The sequence below is a fragment of the Capricornis sumatraensis genome, chromosome 1, assembly GCF_032405125.1.
Source record: "Capricornis sumatraensis isolate serow.1 chromosome 1, serow.2, whole genome shotgun sequence".
Taxonomy (NCBI): Eukaryota; Metazoa; Chordata; class Mammalia; order Artiodactyla; family Bovidae; genus Capricornis; species Capricornis sumatraensis.
This window is the reverse complement of record NC_091069.1, coordinates 5,494,650-5,516,375: the sequence shown is the minus strand read 5'-3', so window position 1 is coordinate 5,516,375 and position 21,726 is coordinate 5,494,650. Positions and strand designations below refer to the sequence as shown.

Sequence of the window (21,726 nt, the reverse complement as noted above, 5' to 3'; positions counted from 1 at the left end):
CGAGCGGTAGAAGATGCGGGTTGGGGGTGAGCCAGGCAGCAAGCTGACTGGGAGCCCAGGCATGCGGTAGGCATGGAGGCGGGGTGGAGGCAGCTGGAGCAGTGATGGCCTCCGAGAGGGCCCTGCTCCCTCTCAGGGGGAGTGGGCCTGGGAGACTCTGCCCCCAGCAGCTCAGACCACCCCTCCCCAGTCAGAACTCCTCAGCGAGGGCCCAGCCTAGAAGCAGCGCTGTGGTTCCTGACCCCTCGCCCAGAGCCCTCTCTCCTTTTTAGTGCAAGAAAGACCTGAGTGCAGAGAAGGGCCTAGCCGCCTAGAGGCCAGATCCCGTCCCCGGCAGCCGGACTTCGCCACCCCGGCGCCTCCACAGCTTGTTCCCAGAGCGGGGGGCCTCGTATCCCCCTCGCTGGAGGCTGTGGCCTCTCTGGGTGCGCAGGCCTCCCTCCAAACACACCAAGGGAAGCTGGCCGTTTCCCCCCACCACCCCCCAACCCCGGGGCCTGACAGGGGTTCCCGAGCACCAGGTGGGCCGCCAGCCACACCAAGTTCTCCCCCGTCCAGTGGTTCCAGGAGAGCTGCTCACCTCCCATTGGCAGCAGGCTCGGGAGATGGCTGGACAGTAAAGCACCCCTTGAATAAACGCAGTATCCCACGGATAAAGGAGCAGGAGGAGGACTCAGTGACCCATGCCCTCCCACAGTCACTGGGGCTCCTCCAAGTGGCTCATCTGTAGCAGAAATGCCTCATTTCCCTCATCTGACAGTTTTCTGTGCTTGATTACGATCCATTAGAATGAGGGACCCAGGTGACGTTGCTGTGGGTCTGGCAAGCTTGGAGGAAGGGGGCTTCAGCTGGGTGTCCCCTCAGCTCCTGCAAGCAGCAGACATTGCTAAAAAAAAGCTTGGCGTCACTCAGGACCAGGTCCTGGGGCTCCAGAGGGCCCAGGCCCACTTCGATCCCCCAGCTACGGGGGCCCTCGTTCCCTTCTGTGTGGACAGGCAGCAGGGGCGGTGGGGGGGTCTGCCTTCTGCCTTCCCAGACCCAGGAATGCCCATCTGTGGGTGCCCCCACCTCCAGCACTGCAGTGCCCAGAGCCTGTCTGCAGCCCTCCCCCAGAGTATCTGGTAGAGGCGTCCCCTGAGAAGATGCTGCAGGGAGGTGCAGGCCCTCTTATCTCTGAACTACAGCTGGGTAGGGTGGCTGGCCCCCTCCAGGCGTTGGGGACCAGTGTGGCTGGAAACAGAAAAGCTGAGATGTGCCAACAGACCCGTCCAAGGACCAAGGTGCTGGAAATTCCCCAAGTTCTTACCTGCAACTCACAGGACCCACCCTCTCTCCTCCTAGCCCCACCCAAGGCCAAGTTCTGGCTGCAGAGGAGAGAGATGAGACGCCCCCGGCTCAGAGCTCAGAGCCCTCTGTGCAGGCAGGGGGTCGGGGATGGGGTTCTACCTGGGGCAGAGAAGGGACTTCGGGGGCAGAATCGGTCTGTGGTTTCGGCTCAGCTAAAACAAAAGAATGGGCAGCTGGTCTCAGATCTACCTCGGCACCCCCGACCACCTGGGCAATACCCAGGAGGAGGGGCTTGGGGGAGTCTCTCCCTTTCCCCATCCCCTCCTCCGGCGCCTCTGGCAGAAGATACAAAGTCCAATAGAAAAGAGATCCTGCTTTCTTTGTTCCGGGTTTTTTTTTTTTTTTTCCTTTAAAATCAGCTTAAGGCAAAAGTTTGGCAAAGCAAGTCTACATAAGGCCGCGTGAAGGAGGATAGGGTGGGGGCGGGAGGGGGGGTCTTTACCCTGGAGGGGCCCACCGTACCCACCAGGCTTATCACCAGCTCCTCCTCAGACCCTGAACCTCGTAAAGAGGGATTAAAAAAAAAAAAGAACAGAAAAAGCAGTTGTTTCAGGGTGTCTGTTGCAAATGAATGAACTTGCTAGGAGAGGAAAGGAGACCCAGGGTGACACTGAGGGTGCATGTTGGGGGGTCAGTCCCGCCTGGGTCTCCCCCCTCCCCCAGGAAAGCAGGTTCCAGAAGGGCGGGGGCGGGGCGGGGTGGGGAGGGGCCATCCCAGGGGCATTCGCACAGTGAGATCCGCCCCGCCGGAGAAGGTAGAAAGGTTGTATTTCGCTGAATGACCACAGAGTCCGTGTGGGGGCTCGCTCGAGCGGTGTCCTCATCCGGGTGTCGCCCTGCGGGCGCCCCCAGCCGCTACCGGTGCTTGGGCGGGATCACCACCAGTGGCGGCCCAAACTTGGGCCGCCACATGAGGACCTGAGCGTCGTTGGCGTTGGGCTTGACCAGGGCGCTGGGCGGGATGGGCTCGTTCTTGCTCAGGATTTTGGGCTGGTCCTGGGCGATGGGCTCCTGGAGCCGGGCGCGCTGGCCCAGGGGCCGGGCGGGGTCCACCTCGATGCTCAGCTGCATGCGCCAGTGCAGGGTCTGCAGGATGACCATGTCGTTGGTCGAGGTGTTGGTGGCCACCAGCCACGTGATGAAGCTCTGGTCCCGGTAGATGTTGGTCAGTTTGGCCACGTTGCTCTCGCTGACGGGCACGGCCCACGTGACGCTGGGGTAGAAGTTATCATTCATGCTGATGATGAACTTGGAGTTTCTCTTGGTAGGGCCCACAATGGTGCAGGTCTCTGTGGTGTTGCCGTACCATGGGTAGTTCACCCCGTCCGAGTCGCTGATGGCCTCAATCTTGCCTTCCTGGAGGTCTGGGAGCTCCCAGCTGGACCTGAGGATGGGAAGGCAGTTTACATCACCAGCCAGCCAGCCAACCACAGGCTGGTCTGCTTCCCTTTGTCCTGGCTGCTCACCTCTTGGCGGGGCGGGGGGGGGGGGGGGGGGGTGGAGGGGTGGGGTTGTGCAGCAGCTGGTTGAGAGGGGTGGGCCGACAGGAAACAGACAACCCAGCCTCAGGTTGGGGAATCGGGGCTCCCCTAGACCTGGCACCCCCCAAAAGCCACATCCTGTTCTCTCGCATCATCTCAGATTGGTCTCCCCCCCATGGAAACCACTCTAGACAGAGGCTGGACTTTGGAAAGCCCTGGCCGCCCCTAGCCTCAAGGGGATGTGTCCCGGGGGGCCTGGGGGCAGCTCACAGTAATGGGGAACCCTGACATGCGCTGTGCCCCCCACCCCGGGTCCTGGTGGCTGGTGGATCAGCTGCATGCAGCCCTGTGATTTCAGTGAGGGCCGAGGCCGCTGACTGTGAGAGGCTGGGGGTCGAGGGGCCTCTCCTGGACACAGCACATCAGGGCACCCTGCATGGAGTGCAGGGTGCAGGGAGTTTCTTTCTCTTGCTTTAGGGGCTGACAGGAAGCTTCAGGGCCCAGTGGCCGTGAGGTCGGTACTTCTAAGAGTGATTCCAGTCCCTCCACTGACCAGCACGTGACCTAGGTCAAATGCCTGCACTCCCTGAGCTTCGGTGTTAGCACCTGGGCCAGAGACACAGGAACCAGTGCCCAGAGCCCTCGCTCAGACTCTGTCCCCTCCCCTCCACGTCTCCTCCACCACATGTGGGTCTGGGCTCCCTGGACCCCTGCCCAGCATGGCCAGCATCATAGGTAGTACCCCCTTCTTTCTGCTCATGCCAGCCTAGAAGAAGAAGCACAGTATGGCCTGAATTGCTCCCACCCACCCAGTCAGCCCGTCTTTGGAGCAGCAGAACCAAGAAAACCTAACCAGCTCATCTCAAAACACCACACTCAGTCCCTGCCTCCAGGCCAGCTATACAATCAGTGCCTCCCGGCCTTGCTGCAGGTGCCAGGGAACCTGCAGTTGCAGCTTCAGGCCCAGCTGAGTACCAGCGGTACTTGGGTCAGCCCGTCTTGCTTTCAGGGGGCTCAGTCTTCCTGGGGTGGAAGAAGGTGGCTGAGCTGTCTGTGGAGTTCAGACTCAGGAAACTTACTAGACTTGCTCAAAGTCTCAGCCACCCTCTCACTGGTGTGACACCCTGAGCAAAGTCCCTATACCCCCTGGGCCCCAGACTCATCACCTTGTCCCACCTGGGGTCACGGAAGGATTCAGGCAGGAACGTGCCAGCCCAGGGCAGGGCACAGGACAAAGGCCAGTGACTGGTGTCTGCTGGCTCCTGCCGCCATGGCTATTGCTATAATAATAGCTCTCAGACAGAAGAGGACACTGGCCTGTCCCAAGTCACTCTGAGGACACGTGTGGCTGGACAGCAGCATCCAGGGAACCCACCCCTGAGAGACTCATCAACAATCACCTCCACCCCACTCACTAGGCAGATAAAGTAAGGAAAGCTGTGAGTGGGGTCTTTTTCCTCAGATAATTCCACTGAGCACTGAGACCTGGGCACCTGCCACACCAAAGCTCGGGATGCTTTGCCCCCAGAATTCTGCATACCTGTGTACACTAGCAGTTCTCTCCAGAATATATATTACAAAATGCACTTTTATTCACGGCAGCACTGTTCACAATATCCCAAATGTGGAAGCAACCCAAGTGTCCATCACTGGACGATGGATAAAGTGGTCTGTCCATTACAATGGAATATTATTCACCCTTAAAAAGGAAATTCTGACACACGCTACAACATGGATGAACCTTGAAGACATTATGCGAAGTGAAACAAGTCAGACGAAAGGACAAACACTGTATGATTCCACATATATGAGGCCCCTCGAGGACTCAGACTCATAGAGACAGAAGGCAGGATGTGGTTGCTGGGGGCTGGGGGAGGGGCACGGGCAGCCAGGGTCCCATGGGTGCAATCTCAATTGGGGAAGATGAACAATTTCTGGAAATAGACGCACAACAGTGTGGATGTTTTTAATACCCTTGAACTTAAAAATGGTTCAGATGATAAATTTTATGTATATCTTTGTTTTGTTTAGACACTCGGTCGTGTCTGATTCTTTGTGATCCCATGGACTGCAGCCCGCCAGGCTCCTCTGTCCATGGGAATTTCCAGGCAAGAATACTGGAGTGGGTTGCCATTTCCTCCTCCAGGGGACCTTCCCACAGGGATCAAAGCTGGGGCTCTGCCCCAGGTGGGGCAGATTCTTTACCACTGACCCACCAGGGAAGCCCATGTATGCTGCTGCTGCTGCTGCTAAGTCGCTTCAGTCGTGTCCGACTCTGTGTGACCCCATAGACGGCAGCCCACCAGACTCTGCCGTCCTTGGGATTCTCCAGACAAGAACAATGGAGTGGGTTGCCATTTCCTTCTCCAATGCAGGAAAGTGAAAAGTGAAAGTGAAGTCGCTCAGTCGTGTCCGACTCTTAGCAACCCCATGGACTACAGCCTACCAGGCTCCTCCGTCCATGGGATTTTCCAGGCAAGAGTACTGGAGTGGGGTGCCATTGTATAACTTAATCATAATTAAAAATGCATTCCTGAGATGCATCATTTAATGTTAGCAGTTAGTAAATGTGGTCACTCCTGGAGGGATAATTAGGAATGTGATTTTGCTAATTTTTCTGTTTGCTTCATTAAAAAGGTCACAAATTAGTGTAACACCTGTCTCCAGCCTGGGGCCCTGAGCTCATCAGCCTCCAAGGGAGGAGGTCACAGTTGTGAACCTGGAGACTCAGCTGTCCCAGGGGATGGCTGCCATGCACCAGAGAAGGGGGTCAGGGTCCCTGTCCTGAATTTCTCAGACGCCTGTGTCCCACCTGCCTCCAGCCTCCTGGAAGGCACCCACTCTACCTTCTCACGGTGTTTCACTCTTAAAAGTTGTTTTTTGTTTTTTTTTAAGGCAGAAAGCCATCTCGCCAAAGGCCCCCTTTCACTTCCTAAGAGCTGGCTTGTTTGGGGGAGTGGGGCTTGGTACCCGCATGGCCCCCGCACTCTGTGTCTCAGCCTCTGACCCCAAAGCTTCAGGTTCCCTTTCCCCTACCAGCCCCCACAAATGCCCAGGCGCTGGCTCAGTCATAGACGGTGACGGTCCCCGTGAGCGAGCAGACAGCCCTGTTTCACGTGGCGTATTACTCAGAACCAGGGCCAAGGGCGTCTGTTTTCACATCATCACAGGCCAGCTGAGATAGCTGCGGTCCCCTTGTACCAGTCTCTGAGTCGAGGCGGTACGAGGGGGCGTGGGTAAGGGCACAGTAGCTGACGGATGCAGGCCAACCCGGGGCCAGTATCCCCCTGGCTACAAGCTCTGGTCAAGTCACAGATGTCAGCTCCACACTCGTCCACCGTGGTAATCACACCCACCTTCCAGGTTTCTGTGATGATTAAACCTGTCGACACGTACCACCTGGTACGCGATAAACAGCAAAACGTGGAAACTCCCGGAGAACATCTTTGGGAGCCGTGCCTCTCACACTAATGGATTTGCCAGCCCCGATGTGACCTGAGGCCTTCTGACCTCATTTATGTTTCCAGATTATCTGGGCTCTGAAAGGAATAATTCCATACAGTTCCTGCCTCAAAGACTTCCTGTTTATGCTGCAGGGACATCGGGCTTCAAGGCAGACCCTCGATTTTCCGCTCCCTGCACACCCTAAGCCTTCTAGTTTGCAAGTTGAAGACAGTACAGCTATAGATGTCACTGAAAGGTCTGGGCAAGGCTCTTGGGTCCACACGGATGCCCAGGCACCACCAGATCTAGGTAGAGGAGGGGGATTTGTGAACACAAGCAACCGCCCATTTCTGCCCCAGCACCTCCTGTCCAGACCCCAGGGCAGTCCTATCAGGCCCTCCACAGGGGAGCAGGGGACATGGTCTCCCCCGTGTCCTCTCCCCTTTGCTCGCCGGCCTGCACTGGTCTTCAGGGCGACAGTGGCCATAGGAAGTGTGGCACCAGCGCCAAGTGAAAAAGTTGTTCAAAAGTTAAGAACTGCCACGTGGTGACCGTGGAACCTGGCACCAGGCCGGGGGCCCTTCAGAGCACAGGACCCCACCATGCCCACGCCCAGGAAACTGGCCCGCTTCCCGTCACTCTCCTACCCTCATTCCGGAGGTGTGGGAAAGCCGAGGACGGCAGGCAAGCCCATGCTTCCAGCCGGACCGCAGATGCTTTCTGGGGCCCGCTGGTAGCACATCTGAGCCAGACTCCTGAGTTCCCCTCAAACCCCGCTCCTTCTGCAGTGCCATCCAAAGCCACTCAACAAACATCTGCAGGGACCCCCGCCACGGGCGCTGGCCACCCCACCATGGCGACCCGGTCATCGGCGATGTCGGGGGCCCTGCACCCTCTGGATGCCCTAATCCATCCCTGACTCCCCCTTTCTCACCTCCAGACTGCCTCCCGCACCCCCCCGCCTCGTCCCTGGCCACGACCTTTCACCTCTCCCAGGTCTCCTCCTGCCCTTGGCCAAGCTCTCCTCCCTGAAACACAAGTGGTCTTTAAAAACACAAAACGGATGGCACGCTTCCTTCCTCCAACTCCTTTAAATCTGCTGTGACCCCCCCCTCCCCACAGCCCTAAAAGTCAGATGCAGGTGAAGCTGAGGGCCCCCAGGTGCATGCCTGCATGCGTGCACACACAGTCTGCAGCGTGCAGACGCTCCGAGCAGTGTGACTGACGGAGAGTGAGTCTGAAGGGGTTACAAAAGGCCTTCCCTGCAGGCCAGAGAAGGGGTTGAGGCTGTGCCAAAGGGTGCCCACAGAGGCTGGGGAGAGTCACCCTATGACTCAGGGCCCCAGGCCCAGCCACCAGCCCGAAGTTGGCTCTGCTCAAAGGCCTGTGGGTAGACAGGGAAGGAAACCAGAGGTGCCCAGAGGCCAAAGGTGTGACCCTCCTGTGGCCTCTGTTTCCTCCCACCTCACCGCTCCCTCTTGCCCAGGCCACAGTCCCAGGGCCTGCCACGTGGCAGAAAGGGCCCGACAGCACCTGTTTTAGTTTTCAGTTTCAAAAGCTGTGCTTTTGTTTTGTTTTTAAAAAGCAAGCCATAGAGAAGCACCTAAAGTGAGAAACGCGAGTCCTGCCTTCCGGGCCGCCCCCTCCCTCGCAGAGGTTACTCACCACATCCCACTCTGGTGAACATCCTTCTGAAGCTTTCTCCCTGCACATACCCAGTATATGTTCAGTTTTTAGGGACAGAATCTTCATTTGACCCCCTCCTCGTCCTATGTAGCAGCCTCGCCATACTCGGCCCTGGAGACAGGACACTGGGGGTGTTCGTGGCTCTTTGCCACGATGGCCGGGGCTGGAGTTTCTGCCCGCAAGCACGTCCATTCTGCCCCGCTCCTTCCATTCACGTATTCGTTGACTCATTTGTTCAGTAGACTTTTTTATGTGCTTACTACCTGCCAGGCGCCAGGCCAGGGGCTCAGTTTCTGTTAAGACAGACGCCAGAACTACTGGGTTGGCCAAAAAGTTCATTCAGGCATTTCCACACCACGAAAAACCCGAATGACAGTGCCAGAGCTGAAGGTCCCATGTACTTGTAACTCTGAAAGCTCGTCTTCCAGAAGCTGCCCACATCGTACCCCCCGCACCAGGCATTACTGACCCTTTCCATTTCTAACCCAGATCCTATCAGCGGAAAGAAGAAAAAAGCATCTCCCCGTTTCATTTGCCACTCCCCTGATCATGGCGGCGGCCGGTGTCTCCCCGCATGGCCCGGGAGATGCCAGCTTCTCTTTTCCGCCCTCAGAAGGCGAGGGTGGGCACGATCGCCAGGCAGGGGCCAGTCCAGGGCAGTTCTTTTGGGGCCGGGCAGTACCCCTGCCCCCAACTTCCTCCCACCCCAAAGCCTGGAAACGAGGACTTCCCTCTCCGGCCTCCACCAGGGCCCCACAGATGGGGGAGTCTGCCTTCCGGGTGCAGAGAGGAAGTACCGTCCCCAATTGTTCTGCCCGGCCCCCCGGGCAGGCCCGGGCCGCAGGAAGAGGCCACGTGGTCACCAGGCCATGCCTCCTGACCCGGCCCCAGACCTGCTGGAGCGGAGCAAGCCTTCTCAGACAAGTGGCCTCCGGTCTCAGCGGCCCCAGCCTCAGCATCAGTGAGGACCTCTTGGAGTCCCTGGGAGACCAGAGAGAGACCGGGGAGCCAAGCAGAAGCCCCTCCACCCCTGCCCAGCCCTTTCCCACTGGCCTCACCATCCTGTGACAGCTCAAGTCATCGCAGGTCCGGCTGCAAAACCCCTGAGAGGTCTCGTCGCCAGAGACTCCCCTGCTCTAGGCGGGTATGGGAAACCAAACCCAAAAGAAGAAGAGCAATGACTCTAACCCAGCACTTGGTGCTGATTCCTGGCCGAGCGCTGTGTAATTGATGATGAATGAATGCTGGTTATGGTAGGAATAGCAACTGTGCAACCAGTGTTTCGTATACACAGGCACTGTGCTGAGTCCTCATCAGGCACTATCTCATTTAGTCCCTCAACAGCCCTAGATGGGAACAATGAGGCTCATAAAGGCTGGGAACCTGGCCCAAGCTTGCCGTACCTGTGGATGGTGGAGCTGGGGGGCCACGTCCTGCTGGACAAGGGCATGGGCAGGTGGCACTGTCAATCCAGAGAGACCCCCACGTCTTGAGCTGTTCTCCTCCCCTCACCCCAAGCCTGCCCTTTGGCAAAACCTGGAGCCAGAGCCGGCCTTGATTTTAACTTTGGCCGTGGGCCAGATTCCCTGGGGGCTCCAGCGGGAGGGCAAATTAGGGATAACGTGAAGCGTCCCACACACAAGGGAGAAATTGGGACTTGTCACTTGGAAGATTGTGCCAGCTGACAGGTGGCGGCTAAGGATTGCGGAGGACGGGACTGTGGAGGCAGGCGTCTCCAACAGTTTTTTTTTTTGGGGGGGTAGCCTTTAAAGCAATGTGGGCTGAACCCCAAACGATATAGAATCCTCTCAAGCTGGCACAAGAAACTCACCATTTTCTAGCTCTCGTCTTTAAGCTGGGGCATTACTGGGGTTTGGAGTGTGGCATTGTTCCACTGCAAACATTTCCAACCCACAATGTCATTCAAAAGGGTTCTCCTGGATTATAGATTAATTTCAAGCAGGGATAATGTTTGGGGGTATTACGGGTTTTGGTTAAGTATTTGGAATTAATATTTTTAATACAAGAACAGAAACCCTAACCTAACCTTTGCCACCTGGCCATCCGCTCCCCGGGCCTTTAAAGCCCAGGGGTGGGGGGCTTCATTTTAAGGCTTCATATTGCCTGGATTCTAGCCCAGCAGTTCTCAATCAGGGGTGACTTTTTACCCCTCCTGGGGACATCAGACAGTGTCTGGAGACATTTTTGGCTGTTAGGATTGGGGGAGGGAGGCTACTGGCATCGAGTAGGTAGAGACCAGGGACACTGCTCAATCTCCTGCAATGCACAGGACAGCCCCAGTCCCAGCAAAGGGACAGCTCTGGGCAGCCTGAGGCCACCGGTCACCCCACCTCTCACCACCCTTGACTTTCCTTCACATCACGGGGCTTAAAAAAGTGAAGAAGCCTCGTTATCACAAGAGGTTTGGGATAGGGAAGTCTTTTCATCCCATCAAAATGCTTCCATCTGGGACTTCCCTGGCAGTCCAGTGGTTAAGACCCTGAGCTTCCAATATAAGGGACGTGGGTTCATTCCCTGGTTGGGGAACGAAGATCCCATATGCTGTGTAGCAAAAAAAAAAATATATGCTTCTATTGGCATTCAAGCAGGCATAGCTGTCCTGGCTTTTTCTGGAGGCCAGAGCCTCCCCACCGGCCAGAGGAACCGTGCTACTTGATAATTCAGTTTCTTAATGCAGTTTTGTTGATTAATAATCAAGCAGTTTCCAACTGTGCATTTCAGCCACAGGGCAGTCACCTACAGCTGTCTTCTTCTCGAGTCCTCCCAGCAGCCTATGGGCACTTCTAACTCCCCATCCACAGATGGCAAAGCCTAACCTCCAAGAGGCAACTTGCCGAGGCCCCAGAGCCAGCACTGGGGTCATCCTGACCCCAGAGACTGAACTCATTAATGCACAGTCCCTCCTGCCCCTCCAGGGAGCCTCCAACTCTGCTCTTTCTCTGGGGCTGGTCCCATCTCCACTGGGACCTCAGTGGACCCTGGAGAAGGAGGTCCATGGGACACAGGAGTCCCTGGGCTGAGGCGTGTTCCAAGAAGGGGAGAGAACAAAGGGAAACACATACAGAACACGGAAAACGGCCTTCAATCACTTGAAAAATCACGCATGACTTACACTGTTAACTGTTAAATTCTTAAGTCAGGGAATAGGCTCTGTGTGAAAGAGGAAGACCTGGGCCAGGGAGAAAATTCAGCGCAAGGAGTAATTTACATCTGTCTGAATTCAGCCAGATTCTTTTTACAGGTCCTATCACCCACTCCCTGTCTGACAGGAGGATCATTACAGTAACAACAGCATTACAGACAACAGTCACCTGCAGTAAGTATTTACTGTGGGCTTGGCGCAGGGCCGACAGCTTGACCAATGTCATCTCCCGTAATTCAATAAGCCCATGCTGCAAGGCCTATGACTGGCCTGGATTTGCAGACGAGGAAACCGAGGGTCAGAGTGGCTAAGGTCACACCCTGGAAACTGACCGAGCCTGGACTGGCGCCCAGGTCTGCTTGACTGCAGTCTAGGTGTGCACTGGGTTCCTCTAACCAGGAACCAAGGACTGGCACAGACAGAGAAAGGTCAGCTCAGGTCTCCCAATGCAGGCCTGCCTCCAGCCGTAGTGCCCGAACGGACCTGGAGCCACATCCATGCTCCAGGTAGCACAAGGCCTTGACTCACAGGTGGGGAAACCGAGGCTCCGGGCCAGGCCTGCTCCCTCCCCACCACATAGCAAAACTCAGTCCCTTTAACCCTCCCCAACTTTCCTCTTCCTGGCGCTCACAGGAGGAGGACGGAACTTTCCAAGTTCAGAAGGACCCTCTGACTTCCCTATTCTTTCTCAGGAAGAAAACAAGCTTAGCCTAAAAGCCTAGAAAAACCTTTGTGTCTTGCCAGTTGTCCCAGATGCCCTGCAAAGCCTGAGAATATTTAGGCTTAAGACTTCTTAGGGAAGGCCCACACCAAGCCACTAAGAAGCATATTTCCCCTCTTGGGATGGAAAGTCAGTACCATCTCCCACCCGCCCCCCGCCCCAAAACCCCGCCTGATTTAATAACCGCTTGGAGAGTCAGACCTGGAGCATAGCTGTCAGGTAGACAGAGGAGAGCCGAGGAGTGTCCAGATACGGCCCGCGTGCCTCTCGGGGTGGCCACGGTTACACCTAGTTTTCAGTTTTTCATGACCCTCCTGTTGCCTTGTAACATCAGAGTCACAGGTGGAGAAGCCACAGGATTTGCTGTCCTCCCCCCATCCTCTCTAATTTTAGGTGGCCCCGGGGGTTCTTAAATCAGTTTCAAGTCCAAGGGCAAGTCTGCTACAGGACGGGGGAGGTGTGCAGGGGTGGATCCTGAGAGAGACGTTGTGGGCAAGCATCCATGCCCACTCCCAGGGTCTAGTTGGGGGCTGCCTGCCTTCAGAAGCCTCCTCGTGCTCAGAAACAGCTATTGTCATCACCCTGTCTTAGGCACCCCTTCAAGTTAAGTCACTTCCCTCTCTGTCTACCACTGCTCTTTGCACACTCAGGGTGACCATCTCTAAGATCAGGGCACCTGACAGGATCCTAAGAGGCCACACCAAATGCTACATTATCCTGGGGACATTCTAGAGACCGGGCTGGAGAGAAGAGGCCTGTGGGCTCCTCTCAGCTGTTAGGGCCCCCTGGAGCCCTCTGCACACTGACGATGGAGGTCCACAGAAAGGGGCCTTCTGCCTCCGGAGACAGAGAACACTGTACTGCGATGCAAACCGCGTTTCTAAAACCCTCTCCAACAAAACTCCATCCTGAGCAGAGCAGAGCATCCCCCCAGGTCTTGCTGTGCCTCCAAAAATGTGGGGGGACAAGATCAGGCCCAACACAGAGCCCTGCATGCTAACGCTGGAGGCTGTGGAGACCCGTCTCTCCTTCCCTGAGTGCCTACTACGACCACGTGGGCTGGCGGAGGCCTGCGCTGGGCCAAGCCCCGGCCCCTCCAGTGACCCGGGACAGCACACCTGCTTTGCCAAAGAGGCACCCGGTGGAGCGTCCCTCTGCTTCCTGGGCATCTTGTGGGGAGGGAGATGGGAACCCTGGGGGGGGCCAGGGACAGTGGAAGGGAGGTCCTAGAGCTGTGACCCCCATCTGAATCAACAGGCAAGCCCTCTAGGTCGCCTGGCCGAGGAGGACTCAGAGAGCACTTACACTTCCCTCTGGCCCTGGAGAGACCCCTCTCTAGCCCCCGCCTTCCCCCTTCGCCCCCCACCCAGCGGCCCCTCCCCGAGGTTTGCTCTTGAGCAGTACTCACATGCCCTGCTCCCCATACTGGTTGTAGAACTCCATGTGGCTGCACGCCTGAATCCAGCCGACTATCCAGGTCTCCTTCTTGGGGATGGGCGGCATGACCACCTGGGCCGAGGCACGGAAGTGGGGTGTCCGGTAGCGGAGCACCACGCTGGAGGACTCATCGATGCTGGTGGGGATGGGGTCGATAGAGGCCTTCACATCGATCACCGTGATGCCTTCCCGGAAGACTCTGGCTTTGCCTCCGATGCTCTGAATGCAGCCCATGGCACACAGGACCACTCTGATCTCCAGGGAGGACCAGCAGTCCCAGGGGAAGCTGGGCATGGACAGGATGGAGGCCGCCAGACCCAGCGCAGACAGTAGTACAGCTCTTCAGTCTCAAATCCCAAGACCGATATCCATAGGATAGAAGATTCACTGAGTCCAGGGGGTTCACATATCACTACAGCGGGGCCACTTTATAAATAAGGATTTTGCTGCATTTCAAGGGCCCTGGGTTCTCTCTTCTTCTGCGGGCAGTGAACAAAAATCACCGATATTCTTTGGGTTAAAAAAAGGAAAGTTTGGAGGTTAATGGATAAGCATGTTGTTCAGACATCCAGCCCTTCCCGTGCCTCACACGCGAGGAACGCAGCTCCGAGACGCTCCCTGAAGTCTTCGGGCGAAGAAGGCAAACGCCGGCAGACACATAAATAAGGAAGGCTGCGTCCCCTGCGCGGTGCCGCCACCCCGGTTGCCAGAGACGGACTTCCTGCCCTTCTGCCTTCCGCACGCGCTCGGGCACACGCACCCGGCCGCTCGCCCAGGCCCGGTCGAATCAATGGGAGAGCAGTTTCTGTTCAGTCGGCCGAGGTCCGGGGGCCCTCGGGGGCTTCCAGGAGGGCGAGCACCCGGCGCGGGCCGCCCGCGGGGTCCCCGTCGGCGCCCACTCGCGGGCGCGGGCCGACGCCCCCACGCGGGCGCGCTGCGTCCCCTCGCCGCTGTCGCTGTCGCCGCCCGCCGCCGCCGCCGCCGCCGCCGCCGCCGTGCGGGGGGCCCCGGGGCTGCGCTCGGGCCGCCGCCTGGTTCGCCGCGGCCGCCGAGGACCTGGATGGGGAGGTGGAAGGGACTGGGCGTCAAGGCCCGCCTCAAAGTTGAGCCGAACTTTGCTGCGAGGGACGCGCGGGGCGCGCGGGCTGCGGAGCTGACCGCGCACCTCTGGGCGGTCTCCCCGGAGGCGGCGGCCACCCCCCAACACCCGCCCGCCCCGTCAGTGGCGGCCGCACGACCGCGCGCACCAGCGAATAATCGCCGCCCGTGACATCTCCGCTGACACCTCGCCGCCCGGAGGCGGGGTCGGGGAGGGGGAGGCCACCGTCTGGCACTGCAGTGGGCCTCGTGGACTTTTGGGTCCTGGCACTGCCCCCACCTCCTCGCCGCCGGCGCCCCTTCTTGGTCAGACTCCCTCCGGGCCCTCCCCACCACGGGAAGCGCAGGGCCACCCTTGCAGGCCGGTCAAGTCGGAAGCATGCCCCTTCCCGAGCCGGGGCTCCCGGGGCTCCCGAAGGGCGCAGAGCCCCTGCCCCGCCGCTTTTATCCCCTCTAGCCAGCCCCGAGTGGCCCCCCATCTCCGAGCGTCCGGCGCGCCCGCCGCCGCGGGGGAACTTTGGCGCGCACGCCCCGACCCGGGCGGCGCCGCCGACTCACCTGCCCCTCGGGCCGCTCCGCGTGCCCGGGCTGCCGCCCTCCGGACGCCCCCGACCCCACTACGGGTACGTCCTGGGGGCGCCCCCACCCCCTTTCTCGGGGAAGTGTCCTTTAGCTCTACAGGGGTTTGGGGGCCGGCGTGGACGGCCCCCCGGCCCCCAAGTCCTCCTAGCTCAGGGCTGCCCGGCGGGTGGGGGTCGGGGGTCGGGGGTGGCCGGGGGCGGAGGGGTGAGGCTCGGGGCTCTCTCGCCCCCACCCCGCTCGCCTGCTTTATTTTATGATCATCGTGAGCGTGCTGTCGCCGCTCAGCCCCGCCGCCGCGCCGCAGCCGCCTGGCGCGCCCCGCGCTGCCTCGCTCTGCTGCAGCATCGGAAAGGCAACCAGGTCAAACTTTGCAGAAACTCAGCCCCTGCGCCGGCCTGGCCCCGCGTCCGCCCGCAGCCGCCGGCCGGGAGCACAGCGCACGCAGGGACCGCCGCTCGCTCGCCGGCCCCGCGGGGGTGCAGGTCCGCAGGCGGCGGCGGCGGCGGCGGCGGGCGGGCGAGCGGGCGCCGCCTCCTCCTTGCCGCCCGCCCCGCTCTCCACCCTCGCTCCCCGCACACAGCCCGCCTTCCCCCGGTGATCCTCTCCCCCCACCCCTCGCCCCCCTCTCGCTCCCTCGCTGTCTCTGCAGCTGCTGGGGGAGCCGAGCCTCTCCTTGCAGAAACGACATTTCCTTTTTGGCTAGCTGCGGGAATTCTGGGTAGTGTAGTTCGGCTTCTGTCTCCGGTCCAGGTGGGCTGCTCCTCGTGCCCTTTGAACTCAGCGGGCTTTCCCCCGATCAGGGCAGGCGGAGAGCTGGGAGGTGGGCGTCGCCCTGGCCTGGCCGATTGGAGACAGTGCGGGACTCTGGGGGAGGGCTCCAGGGCTGGGAGGTTGGGAGTGAGGGGAGAAGGGATAAAGGTCCCTGTGTTGTTGTTCTCTGTGCTGGGCCTCTAGGCACCCCGACAGGTGGTCAGGGCCTGTTGGGCCCCAGCTGTGATCAACGCTGGACAAGCCTAGTCATTTCATTTACCATCAACCAGCGCCCCCATGGGAGGCTTACCGTGTGTATTTCACAGACCAGAGGGAATCCAAAGCTGGGAGATTTCCAAGACTTGCCCGCCAGTCCCACCCAGGTGGGTGTCCCGGCTGAGACCAGGAGGTCTGCGTGCAGAAGAGGTCCTAGAGGGGTTTGACCCTGGACAGGGGGGATCGCTGTTAACCTCTCTAAGCATCTTGGAACCAGGACCCACCCCCCCCAACCCCCGCCTTGGAACTGCCGCCAGGGAAACGGGGAATGGCCAGGTGGTTTGTGACATCATGCCCTTCTCCTGTGATTATGCCCACCCCCAGGCACAGGGCAGGTGGTTCCAGCCAGAGCATCCTGACAGCCTGTGAGGGCAGGATTTGGAGGAGCGGAGGGTTCCCACCACTCTCAGGTCCTCTTTGAGGGGTGATAAGCCAGCCAAATGATCCATTTCATACCAGCAACTGGCTCGGGCCACAGGCAGGAAATGGCCACTGCGTCGTGCCCAGCTGCACCCCTGCCCTTGTCCTGATGACTGCCATGGGCCCTGAGCTTATTGAGGGGTCATCCCTTTCCAGCTCAGCTAGTAAGTGGTTTATTCCTGGTCCTGCTGACTGAGACCAAGGTGTGGTGGCCTTTGGGATCTGCCTACTGCCAGGAGGGAGGAAACCCACAGGGCTCTGAGGGACCCCGTGTAAATTTCCACTTCCGGGAAGAAGCTTTTCCTGGCCTCAACCCACAGTGTCCTCTCCCTGCTGTGAACTCATGGCCTCCACAAAACATCCTGCCCTTCTTGGATTGCACTTCAGCCTTCACCCACCTCAGCTGGTGGGTGAATTATTATGCTGTTCACTTTATATAGAGAGATTACTTTGGAGGTGTCCATCTCATCTGCCCACACCATCAGCCCTAGAGCTTGGAATACTGGAGTGGATAGCCAGTCCCTTTCTCCAGGGGATCTTCCCAACCCAGGGAAAGAACCTGGGTCTCCCACATTGCAGGTGGATTCTTTACCAGCTGAGCCACAGGGGAAGCAAGCATTCTTGCTCATCCAACGTGAAAGAACAGAAGTCAGAACCCTAAAGTGCCTACTAAGCAGCCAGGCCCCCGGAGAGGATTTCCAAGAGTTGAGTGTCCTCGATGCCTCTTAGAAGTGACGTTACACCCTGTAGTTCGGGCTTGGTTGGCCTGGGTTCATGATGATGACGATAAGGTGTCCACCACGTGTCCATATGCATGCGTGCTAAGTCACTTCAGTCATGTCCAACACTTTGCAGCCCTCTGGACTGTAGCCCGCCAGGCTCCTCTGTCCATGGGATTCTTCTGGCAAGAATACTGGAGTGGGTTGCCCTTTGCTTCTCCAGGAGTTCATCCCAATCCAGGGATTAAACCCACATCTCTTATGTCTCCTGCATTGGCGGGCTGGTTCTTTACCACTAGCATCACCTAGGAAGCCCACCACTGAGCAGATATTGTCTCTTCCGACCTACTTGGCCCCAGGAGGTAGGCTGGACAGAGAGACCCATGGGTCAGGTGACAGTGGTTTTCCAGAGTCTGCATGCCCACCTAGATCTGGCCAAGTTCAAAGCCCACCTATCTCCTCCTTTAGGTATGCCCCGCTTGCCTGGGGGCCAGCCCCCTCTGAGCCAGGTGGAAGCAACACTAGAAAACCCTGTGTCTGGTAAGTCCCACCAGAAGACTGCTTGGGTGTCCGTGGGGTGAGCAAAAAATAGAAAACCCCTGACCCTCAATCCCAGAGATGCCTCCTCTTCCATGTCGCCTCCTAGGCTGTGTTTTGTCTTGGGCTAGTTGGAGGGCCAGTTCTGCAGAGGGAGAGCACAGGTGGCGTCTGGGGGCCTTTTTCCCAGGCTCTGAGCTAAGGACGGGCACCCCTGGGGCCTGCCTTGAGCGATTGAGGGTCTGAAAGGCCCAGCCCACACCTGCCTCCCCTGCCCTGGCTTCCCACGGGCCCTCTGAGGTCCGGCGGCTTCCCTAGCTCTCAGCCCTCCAGCCCTCCTGCCTCTCCACGCAGCCCTGCTTCCTGCTCAGCGTTTTCTGGAGTCTGTGGGTGTTGGGCACAGACCCACGGCTGTCTCAGCATATGTGAGGGCCCATGAGGCTTCCACACGAGACTGAAAAGCTAGCGTCTGCAGAAAAGAGGGAAGGGTCATCTGCTTGCGATGTGCCCAGCACCACGGGGACGCTCACATGCCCCCCCAGACCTCAGTCTCCCCAGACTCCTCTGCGTTGATGTCACCGATGAAGGGGAAAGAGCAGAGGTCAGGAGGCACGACCCCAACCCCTCCTCGGGGATGGTGAACTCCCTAACGTGGCAACTTGGCAGCTGTTAGTGCCGTTGGTGGGAGGACAAGGTACCTCAGTTTGCAGCATGCTGGCCCAGAGAGGTCGTAAAAACCCCAAATCACACAGCAAACCAGAGGGAGAAACAGCCTGACCCCACCTAGCTGGGTTTATATTTATAAACACACACATATTCATTGGCTGTGCCAGGTCACAGCTGCGGCACCCAGGATGTGGGAGCCAGTTCCCCGACCAGGAATCAAACCCAGGCCCCCTGCATGGGGAGCTCAGAGTCCTAGCCTCTGAACCACCAGGGAACTCCCTGAGATGGGTTTTAACACACAGTGTCAACGAGTCCAAAGCCCTCCCAGGTCTGCAGGAAAGCTGAATGCAGGGTCTCCTCACTGAACATCACTGGAGCCAGGGCCTCTGCATGTGTCGGCTTCATGGCTCTCCATGACAACCACATAAGCCAGTCCCATCACCAGCCCATTCCACATATGAGGATACTGAGCCTGATGAAGAAGGAGGAGTGGATGGAAACCACCCACCTGGCTCGTGGTGCTGGGGGATTCGATGTAGCAGGCATTCTCACCAGCATTCCCTGCAGTTGTTGGTGTCCAGCTGCTAAGTCATACAACTCTTTGTGATCCCATGGACTGCAGCATGCCAGCCTCCCCTGTCCACCACTATCTCCCAGAGTTTGCTCAAACTCATGTCCATTTAGCCAGTGATGCCATCCAACCATCTTATCCTCTGTCGTCCCCTTCACCTCCTGCCTTCAATCTTTCCCAGCATCAGGGTCTTCGTATCAGGTAGCCAAAGTATTGGAGCTTCAGCTTCAGCATCAGTCCTTCCAATGAATAGTCAGGGTTGATTTCCTTTAGGATTGACTGGTTTGATCTCATTGCAGTCCAAGAGACTCTCAAGAGTCTTCTCCAGCACCACAGTTTGAAAGCATCAGTTCTCAGCACTCACCCTTCTTGATGGTCCAACTCTCACATCCATACATGACTATAGGAAAAACCGTAGTTTTGACTACATTGACCTTTGTCGGCAAAGTGATGTGTCTACTTTTGAATACGCTGTCTAGGTTTGCCATAGATTTCCTTCCAAGGAGCAAGCGTCTTTTAATTTCATGGCTGCAGTCACCATCTGCAAGACCACAGCTGGTCCTCCAAGAGCTCTCAGCCTCAAGGGTGCAGTCTTCATGAGACCAGAAAGGCATTTCACAGGTGGGAAAGCCCTTGTTTTGCAGATGGAAATGTTATAAGAGCTGGAATTCTGTTGCCCTGGGAGACAGGGTTCTATCCTTAACTGTTCAGGACCAGACAGGAAGCCAATGGTGAGGCTTGAAATGTCCACTTGGGAGACAGGCAGGCAGGGTTGGTGGGCCAGGCAGGTGGCTGGAGGGGAACATGTCAAGAGGTGAGGAGGCTACAGGGCCCACCTGGCATGGCTGAGACACCTCACCTCTGCAGGCAGTGGGCTCAGACTGGCCAAGCCAGCACAGCTGGGATCTCAGAGCAGGCTCTGAGCTAGCCTCCCCTACAGAGGGAGACACAGGCCCGGCAAGGTCACACAGGGAGGGCTCTAAGAGTAGAAGCCAGAAGAGTAGACCCCCAGGTCCATGATAACCTCACTCTCTCTGCAGGGGCAAATGTGTGTCATGGGGCCTTGCATAAAACCAGGTGCCTGGCGTGGCCGCTCCAGCCAAAGGCTCAGGCACACATTTCTTCTAGGTCTGATCAGCTGGCCTCCCCACCATCTCAGGCCCATGTATTCCCTCCCCCATATTGACTGGACCTCTGGGCTGGGCCCTCAGAAGACACTGGGGAACACAGCCAGGGCCCAGACAGACAACAGACCTGCTCCCCTCAGCACTCACATCCCCGTGGGCCCTAGAGATGCCAAGAATGATGAATGGAGGTATTAATTAACATGAATAATAAATAGGTACAAATTCATACTCGAAACAGTTATGAGTAAGTATTGATTGCTATAAATTAGGACATGTATGAGTAAGTTGCTTTGATGTGCGTGTCCAGTAGGGACCTTGGGGAGGGGAGGGTGAAGGATGCATGTTCCAGGGGTGTGAGGGGTGTGATGGTGTGTGATGCAGTTAGAGTGTGTGGGTGACTGTGTGTGTAAATGAGTGTGTGACAGTGTGAGTTTGTATATGTGACAGTTGTGTATAACGGTGGGGTGCGTTTGTGTGTCTGGGAGGGGGTATGCACGTCATGTGTCCATGTGGGTGCATGTATGAGTTGTGTAGTCATGTGAGTGACCACAAGTGGTGTGGGTGTAGGTGAGATTGTGTGTATATTGTGTATGGAGGTGTGTGCCTTGTCTGACGATGTATGTGAGAGTGTGTGTGAGTGCAGAGGGCAGTTTGCTGGTTGTGCGAGTGTACGTCTGTGTGAGTGTGCACGATGGTGCGCGTTCATGCGTGTCTGTGGGGGTGGATGTGAGCCGGTGTGTCTGTGGGTGAGAGTGTGTGTCCGTGCGGATGTGTGTGTGACGGTGAGTGTAGGGGGGAGCACGTTTGGGCCCACGTGGGTGGGCCATAGGGGCGTGTGTGAGTGTGCATGTCTGTGCACGTGTGCGTGCTGGATGTTATTTTGGGGCTGGAGAGGATCCTTAATGAGCCTGTGGGATGAGCAGGGAGGGCGGGGAAGGGCTTGCTTCTCCCAGCCTGGAGCTCAAGGGCCAGTCCGCGTCCCCGGCTTCGCCATCGGAGCCGCAGTTCGGAGCGACAAACGCCTTCTCAGGTCTCTCGAACGCACCCCGTCCCGGCAGGAGGGAGCAGCGGCGCCCAGGTCCTGGCAGCTGCCCGGGCAGCGAGCACGGGTGCCCCGCCTCCCACCCGGTCACCTGGCACCGCCCCCCGGCGGCCCCGCCCCGCCGGAGCATCCTCGCGGCGGCGGGGCTGGGCATCACCGTCCCGCGCGCCGCAGCGGGAGGACGCGGACGCCGCGCCTCCGAGGCTTGCTCGGCCCGGCCCCCGCGCGCGCCCCGCCGCCGCGAGCGACGGGGACGGAGGCGTGGTCAGCAGGCTGGGTGCGGCCTCGGATCGGGTGCGGCACTGGGAGTTCTCCAAGGTGCTAAAATAAACCCAGCGAAGGATCAGGTTTCCCGACCGAAATAACCCAGGAGCGGCCTTGGAAATGCGAACTGAGAAAGCGATCCGGGGCGGGAGCTGGCGGGGTGGGGGGAGGCGGTGATGAAAGACGCTTTTCGCAAGGCTGCCCCTCCCTCCTCTCCCCTCCAGCTCTGCCTCTCCCCAGAGTGGAGCTTCTCACCCCTCCCGTCCTCTTTTTGGGGCCATCACCCCCAGATAGCCCGCCTCCGCATGGCCATCCATCTTTGTAGATCAGAGCCCACCCAGCCAGTCATTCCATATACGTTTACTGAGCTCCTGCTAGGGGCCACCTGGGCTTCC

The 21,726-nt window shown here is 58.3% G+C and overlaps 1 protein-coding gene across 2 annotated transcripts; it reads right to left on the bottom strand.

The window, feature by feature from the left end:
- Positions 1–2,088: 2,088 nt before the first annotated feature.
- Positions 2,089–13,762, bottom strand: FAM78A (family with sequence similarity 78 member A). Of its 2 annotated transcripts, none has more exons than XM_068979257.1 (2): positions 13,251–13,762; positions 2,089–2,731 (listed from the first exon to the last, which is right to left on the bottom strand). In XM_068979257.1, exons 1-2 carry the CDS (start codon positions 13,571–13,573, stop codon positions 2,203–2,205), a joined length of 852 nt encoding a protein of 283 aa, XP_068835358.1. In that variant the 5' UTR covers positions 13,574–13,762; the 3' UTR covers positions 2,089–2,202. The 2 variants fall into 2 exon arrangements, with proteins under 2 accessions (XP_068835358.1, XP_068835360.1); XM_068979259.1 differs by lacking the exon at positions 13,251–13,762 and adding an exon at positions 7,938–7,977.
- Positions 13,763–21,726: the final 7,964 nt, after the last annotated feature.

What these genes read in the sequence shown, in the direction of transcription:
- FAM78A (XM_068979257.1), bottom strand. Translation starts at nt 13,573, where the DNA reads ATGCCCAGCTTCCCCTGGGACTGCTGGTCCTCCCTGGAGATCAGAGTG. An exon ending in CAGTATGGGGAGCAGGGCAT is followed by an intron (nt 2,732 to 13,250) that starts GTGAGTACTGCT and finishes TCCCATCCTCAG; the next exon opens with GTCCAGCTGGGAGCTCCCAG.